An 8,433-nucleotide genomic window follows, 5' to 3' on the forward strand; every position below is an offset into this window, starting at 1 on the left:
CTCAGTCAGATTTGGGAGGCAAAATATCAAAACTCCACTATCAACTTTTCCCTCAGACTCCCTGGCATTTTTAAAGCCTTTCGCTGAGAAATAACAGAAAAGAAGACATCAACAGAGGATATTTTAGCAAGCACAGTGGTTATTTTACAAAAAAGAATATTTTTATACACCCCGGATCATTTTTACCACTTCGGGGGTTACCTCACTAACTGTTTCCCTTCTGGTGAACCGTGAATAGGAAAGATCTAATTTTGGTGTTTACCTTTTCAGCTGGAGAGCGTATTTGCCAAGCCAAGCTTGCCTGCTGAAAAGGATTGAATAAATATTGATGGTGAGATGAAAAAGAAATTCTCGTTACCTTGTTTGCCAATTCCAATTCAACCCGAATCGCAAACCAATGTGAATTCGACTCGTATGTCGAATGAATCATTTGGGATGAGAAAACACTCGCATATTCATAATTCCGCTGCTTCTTTTCCTCCGAACAGCGCTAATTATTCACAAGTCTCGGAATATTATGTTTCTCGCTGGTGATTTCAAAGTTAAGTAAATGAATTCAAAGTCTCACTAGGCAAGATAAGAGCAGGTTCCTGGCTTCGACTCACAGAGCTCGCAGATCGATTGTTCTTCATCTAATTAATGAAAAGAAACGAACAAATTGACGGCCATGCAGACGTACACATGAAACTGAATCATTTTTTTCTTCCACTGTAGTATAAAAATTTTACAATGAGTATTCAGCGTGAAAGAGAATTGTGTCTAACCTAAGAAGAAGTAACACACCTGATTCTGGAATTTTAGATTTCAAAAACAAAGGGAGTTGGTTGATTGGTTGGATTTTCTGTCAGCAAAGGTAATCGATGCCAAAAATAGATATTTACATTAAGATTACATAGATAGATAGATAGATAGATAGATAGATATATGTGTATATATGTAGTTATATATATACATATACACACATGTATATATATATATATATATATATATATATAAATTTTATATTCAGCCTAAAAAATAGATATATGTATATATGTAGTTATATATATACATATATATATATATATATATATATATATATATATATATATATATATATATATATATATATATATATATATATATATATATATATATATATATAATATATATATATATATATAAAAAATTATATATTCAGCCTAAAAAACAAGGCCTCTGCGATAAACCTTAACGAATCTAGAAACTTTTTGCGACCATTATAAGAGTATACATTTTTAATGTACGTTCATATTTTTTCCTATTATAAAAAAGGCCTGCCTCTTTTGTGATTAAGAAAACCACTTTCGTTCTAAGTATCCTGAATCAGGAGTATTTATTCTTACGGAGGCCTTCCAAGTTGAAACCCCTCCTTCATTCTATGGGGCTGGGACACTCGACTCGGAAGTGCCGCATAGATAAGGGGACTTAGCAGCAGTTGCAAATTGGACATTGAAAATTCTTCAGCCAAACGTGTGTGGTCAGTCCTTCAAGGATTAAGGAAAGTTCCCCTTCCCCTTGCCATATTGCTTTATACTCATAAGAGACCTGATTTGGTCGCTCGTAGCATTTTTGGATAAATGACAACCAGACCCTCTCCTAAGATATCCTTTATGACAGCGTTGACTGCTATAATCTCAGACAAGTGTAAAGGTATCCGATGGCTAAAATGTTGGGAAACAAGTGGTTGAGTTTTGTCTTTATGAAACAGAATACGTCGATGCATTTAAAAGTAGGAATTTGCAGTATGAGAATGGTCGAAATAAGCTACGTAAGAGGAGGGAAAGTTCCTGGGAGTTCGTTGTGCAACAAAAAACAAAGAATAATGGACAATGAAACAATGGCAGAGGAGAGATTCAAGTCCAATGAATCTGTATTGGTTTTGTAGCTGTAACGTAATTGCAGACCAGCCCTCGGGAACAGGTAACGCGAGATATGACCTGAGCAGCGAGTCTACATTTGTGTCATTGTTAGATTATCAGTAGTCTTTGCTGGAACATCAGGTCAACAAAATAGTCTTTGTTGCATTCCAGATCTGCTAACTTCAGAGCTTTAGAGCTACTGATCTTCTTTTAGGTCTCTAAATTTCTACGACTTGGTTGCATTTCAGAAGTGAAAACTTCTGTGTTGATATGGCAAAATTGTAAACCCATTACCTGCCTTTCAAAGAATGTTCCTTATAATTTACCCATGATGAACGACAAAATTTTGAAGCAACGTCTCAACATCAAAACAGAAATGTTATACGCTGAAAAATATATAATACTTGTAGCATTACTAGTAGTAAAAATCCTTTCATGTCAATGTTAAATGTTAACTAAATAATTATTGAAGCTGAAAGTGTGAAATAATGATATCATCGATAATAAGTAAAATTTCCACATCTTTATGACATGCCCCTTTGTTACAGAAAATGAAAGAGTGAAGGTGGTCCTCAAAATTAACGCCTATTAACATTATACTTCAACGCTACTTTTTCTTCTGCAGAAGTCGAAGAGGCCTTTGAGAAAGGTCGCATCGCGAGCCTCATAGGAGTCGAGGGAGGTCACGCCATCCAAAACTCCTTGGGAGTCCTGCGATCGCTCAGGGATCTCGGAGTGCGCTATCTTACACTCACTCACACCTGCAGTACGCCATGGTAGGTCTCTCTCTCTCTCTCTCTCTCTCTCTCTATATATATATATATATATATATATATATATATATATATATATATATATATATATATATATATATATATATATAATTATATATATATATATATACACACATATATATACATAATATATAGAGTATATATATGTGTGTATGTATGTATATATACATACACACACACATATATATATATATATATATATATATATATATATATATATATATATATATATATGTATATATACATATATATATATATATGTATGTATGTATGTATGCATAAATTATATACAGTACTGTATATCCACCTACCCGACCTTTCCCCTTGGAGAAGCTTACTCGAAAGAAAGGTTTTCGGTTTTTTTTTCTCTATTTCGCGATGAGATTATTGCTGTCCAACTCCTAACTTGTTCACCCTTCTCTAGATGTCTATGGGTCTAGTGCTAATGGCACCTGGTATTTCTTGGTGCCCTTACGCATGTGTGGTTGTAGGTGTGCGTTCGTATGTGTATGTACGTGAATTACAAAAGATAAATTATATTCTTTTAAAACTACCTGTCATTTTTCCATGTTATACTTAAATTCCAATGTTTATGTAAATGAATGTTATAATATGTATCTGTTACCTGCAACAGGTTCTCTTATGATTTCAAATTATTTTTTCATATTGTTTGGCCTTGCTTTTTTTTTGCCTGTGAGGAGTTCATTAGCGCTGTTATTTTAGCCTTGGGAAAAACAGATGAATAATTCCTTAGCCGTACATCTATCAAAACAGAAGGGACGTTAGGTAACGGCGATTGCTATGCTCGCCGAGCATGAAAGCGAAGATGTAAAAATTTAAGTGTGCTTTCTCTTTGCAGGAATAAACATTTAAAACTCCTTTCGTGTGTCTAAATGATATTTAATTAATATTATTTATTGTTACCTCCGACGATGAAGTAATGTTTCTGGCTGGGCTTATCTGTCTTTCCATGTGAGTTTCTGTGTCCTTTTGTTAAAAGGATTACGTAAAAGAGTTCTTTGTTAATGTCGCTTTTGGGAAGAAAGGACCTCTAGGGACGTGGATTATCCATCCTTGGTGGAGGTTTTCGGCCCCCAAACGGTCTTGCTCTCACGCATAGAACTACTTAGTATTCTGAACACTTTTAAATGATTATTCACTCTCAGACATCTTTACACCAATAGGTCATTTATCTTATAGATGGTTGATTTAGAAATGAACAAGACAACAATCCCTGGCAAAGTCGTCATTCACCCTCTTAGCAAAGTATGCATTTCCATTTAAAACATACACCCACATACACATACACACGCACACACACACACACAACATACAGAGTTTCACAGCCGATTTATACACTTAAAAAAAATGCCTCATCAGAAAGTGGACATTTTTCATCCATGTTCTGGGACATAAAACTCTTTCCTTCAATAAAACTTTCATTTTCAGAATATCAGCGCCTTCCAACAGTCAATTCTTCCGCATTTCTTACCATTGCACCAAAACTTTGGTTGCGCCAAAAGAGTATATTGCTGAGAAAAAATTACTCTTGAGTCCTTTCTTTATATATATATATATATATATATATATATATATATATATATATATATATATACGTATATATTTATACATACATATATATACATATATATATGTATATACATATACATATATATATATATATATATATATATATATATATATATATATATATATATATATATATATATATATATATATATATATATATATATATATATATTATATAATATATATATATATATATACATATATATATGTACATATATAGTATATATATATATATATATATATATATATATATATATATATATATATATATATATATATATATATAAATATATATATATATATATATATATATATATATATATATATATATAAATATATATATATATATATAAATATATATATATATATATATATATATATATATATATATATATATATATATATATATATATATATATATATATATATATATATATATATATATATATATATATATTCCGTACATTTAACAACTTGCCAATTCTTTCTCCACACACAATTCCCCATGAGATGAACATTACATACTTTCCTCTATTCATATCAAACAACTACGTCTAATATAACACAATTCTGGTCATCTGTGCCCCAGGATAAAAGATGAGAAACGGCCGTAGATACATTTCCTAATTTACTTATCTCCCATACTGATAAGCTATGATAACAAGCTAGGTTCTATGTAAGAACCTTTGCGTAAGTAATGAGTCATGCATATCCTCTATTTCAGGTACTAAAATACTAGAATATCTCATTAACATTGGTAGACGGATGGTTAATGAATCATTTTAAAATCCAAATCACATTTTTAGTAGCTCATTTTCTCTTGCATTGATTCTGAGCAAACATTTTGAGTGCTAATTGCTATTGGCATGGAAATAATGAGCTGTGCCAAATCATAAACCTACAATGATATATTTATGTTAATAGCTTTTTATTTAATGGATGGAAATACTGATCAAAATTAAAGTTTTTACTATCCAGTTCGTAGTTCTTAAACATCAGCACTGTTTCTACGATTTTTCCTGAAAAACATTTCCTGAAATGTTAAAAAAATTCATTCCTGAGAAATAATAAAAACATTCTCAATTTGATCAGGTAGTATATTTATATCACAATAAAATATGAGGAGCTGAATTACCATTACAGCAGTAAATGGCCAATAAATTCCTTCTCTCTACTGGGAATTCACCTCTATTTTTATGGTCGCTAATAACTTCTACGGTATCTATCTTCTGTTTTCTGGAACGCATTATAAATGAAGGGAGGGGAGCAAGAAGCAGATGCAGATGGGTATTTATTATACAAATTTATATGAGCATATATATATTATATAGTCACACATACATATGTGTGTGCGTATATGTATGTATGTATGTATGTGTATATATATATATATATGTATACATACATACATACATATATATATGTGTGTGTGTGTGTATGTATGATATATATATATATATATATATATATATATATATATATATATATATATATATATATATATATATATATATATATATATATATATATATATAATACACACATATATATATATAATATATATATATATATAATACACACACACATTATATATATATATATATATATATATATATATATATATATATTTATATATACATATACAGGTGTTTCTGGGGATAGCCACCACTCATGTCTTTCCTGAACTTTAGCTTCCACAAATCTCCATTCATCTCCAGCCTCTCGTCTATTAGTGACGAAAGGTCAAAAGATACCCGCAATAATGTAGGATCTTTGGTCACGAACGTTGACCGAAAAAAAGGAATCGCGCAAAGATACTGCCGTATAAATAATCATACCGTGTCAGGAATGCGATACATCCAATGAAGGCTTCACTGGGAAGAAAATAAAACCTTTTGCAGGGAAAATCGAACATCAACGATCGTCCAGCTGAAGAAATCAAAATTCTGCCATTTTTAATCATAAAAATACAACTAACCACAACATGAATCGGGATGCATCACAGACTGTTTGTAGATGCAAGCTCCGTCCCAAAGAGCAGGTACTTCGAGTGTCTTTACATAATCAGAAAAAACAATACTCGGTCACAAGAGTCATGGAAACTAGGGAAGAGCCGCCAAATATTTTCAGATTTTGTTTTAAAGAAGATGGCCCCTCCTCGTCCCCCAGGCTCATCCGGAACCTAACGAACTCTGTAAATCCCCTCATTTACAACCTCCATGTATAAACAGCTCTCCTGTGTACTTGCAAAACCGTTATTGTTCTTAAAGGGGTGGAAATTCGGCACGGAATACAACGCATTCTCGTTCTTCTTTTTGTTTTATTTATTTGCATTTCCATCGATTTATATATTCATATATATTTATATGTGTATATATATATATATATATATATATATATATATATATATATATATATATATATATATATATATTCATATATCGAAGACAAGGAGCCGTTGCTCTTTAGCACCCAAGGTGAAGTGTAGGGACAGGCAGCATCTTGTACATAAAACAGTTTATTGGCCGACGTTTCGCGACAAACTTTCCAGTCGCATTTTCAAAGCTGAAACAATTTTAGACACTACAGTATAATAGTTTATCTTTACATTTCAAAACAGTCACTTACATTATACTGAAAACACTAAAGCAAAGAAAATCAGTACGAAGTATAAGATAAATGACAAACAAGAAAACAGATTCACCACAAAATTACACACAAGAACACATCCGAGCAGTGGAAGTGAGGAGACTGAAAGAAAACATTTTAAAAAACAATGACAACATGTTAGTAAACATCATATGAGGGTTTAAACAACTGAGTAGATGACAGCTGGATATTTAGAGTTGGAGCTGTCTTTTTTATCAAAACACATTCTAAAATGTTCAAGTTAATTTCATTGTTCGCTCTTCCAACAACTTTAAAGTCTTTATACTCTATGTAAGTTTTACATATTTTCGAGTGGTTTCTTGTGTTGGAATGTTCAGGGTTGGACAGCCTACGCCCAGTTTCAAAACTAAGTCCTCTATGTGCTTCAGTGCGAACCCTCAACAGCCTCCTCGCGCATCCAATATAGGTCCCACGACACGTCCTGTGCATAAACTGTATGCTTGGACACAACATTCGACGACGAAAGTGAAACATTGGCTCGATCGCTAGAGGTTTTTTTGGAACAAGTTTAAGGTCTACATCGGGTAGAACTTCCTGAAATGTATGCAGACATTTCCTCCTAAATATACTATCATGTAGGAAAGGAAAAGTAGCATACATTTTCATTTTTGGTGCAGTAAAGATCGTAGCTGGGTTTTTTATTTTTTTCATTCAGTATTTTCCTTAGAGCCATTGAAAACAACCTTGATGGAAAGCAACTGTCTTTAAATATATCATTAGGAACAAAATTTCTTGGTGGAAATTTGATGTGTGAGTAAAAGCCCTGTGGAGTAGAGTCGAGATAGCATTAATCTTGAAGTGAAAAAAAAGGGGTGTAAAAATTCATACCAAGTACTGTAAAAACAGTCTTCCTAAAAACTCCAGTGTAAAAGCCCTGGTTTTCCATCGAAACAAGGTCCTAAACGGATCATTTATTTTCCGCCCCCTTGTCCAAGGTAAACTTAATATTGGTGGGTTGGCTGTTAACAAATTCTAACAAGTAAAAAATGCGCCGAAGTTTCTTCGCCTCAATCGAGTTTTCTGTACATTGCATAATGAAGGCCACCGAAAATAGATCTATCTTTCGGTGGTCTCTGTATAATGCTGTATGAGCCTCGGCCCATGAAACTTTAGCCACCGCCCGGTGTTGGCCTGTCCTATATCGTTGTCAGATGCACGATTATGGCTAACTTTAACCTTAAATAAAATAAAAAACTACTGAGGCTAGAGGGCTGTAATTTGGTATGTTTGATGACTGGAGGGTGGATGACCAACATAACAATTTGCAGTCCTCTAGCCTCAGCAGTTTTCAAGATCTAGGGGCGAATGGACAGACAGAGCCGGCATAATAGTTTTCTTAAAACTAAAAATGCATCAGCATCACGTTCGTAACGAGAGAGCACGAACGTGTAATCCATGTACCTCCGATAATACTATGGGGGGAAGCTTAAAGAGCAATCATCCATAATTCTCTCCTCCTGGGAGACTATAAATATGTTAGCAAAATTGGGGCCAAGCGG

General features: G+C 32.7%; 1 protein-coding gene and 1 long non-coding RNA gene across 2 annotated transcripts in view; one reads left to right on the top strand and one right to left on the bottom strand.

The window, feature by feature from the left end:
- LOC136851603 (dipeptidase 1-like) overlaps positions 1-8,433 on the top strand; it is a 610,672-nt gene that overhangs the window by 571,594 nt on the left and 30,645 nt on the right. The window contains exon 8 of the mRNA XM_067125925.1: positions 2,506-2,656. Within this exon, the coding sequence (XP_066982026.1) occupies positions 2,506-2,656 (151 nt within the window). The remainder of the gene's footprint in view (positions 1-2,505; positions 2,657-8,433) is intronic.
- LOC136851604 (uncharacterized) overlaps positions 1-8,433 on the bottom strand; it is a 481,793-nt gene that overhangs the window by 186,484 nt on the left and 286,876 nt on the right. The window lies entirely within an intron of this gene.

The sequence above is a fragment of the Macrobrachium rosenbergii genome, chromosome 23, assembly GCF_040412425.1.
Source record: "Macrobrachium rosenbergii isolate ZJJX-2024 chromosome 23, ASM4041242v1, whole genome shotgun sequence".
In the NCBI taxonomy this organism is placed as follows: domain Eukaryota; kingdom Metazoa; phylum Arthropoda; class Malacostraca; order Decapoda; family Palaemonidae; genus Macrobrachium; species Macrobrachium rosenbergii.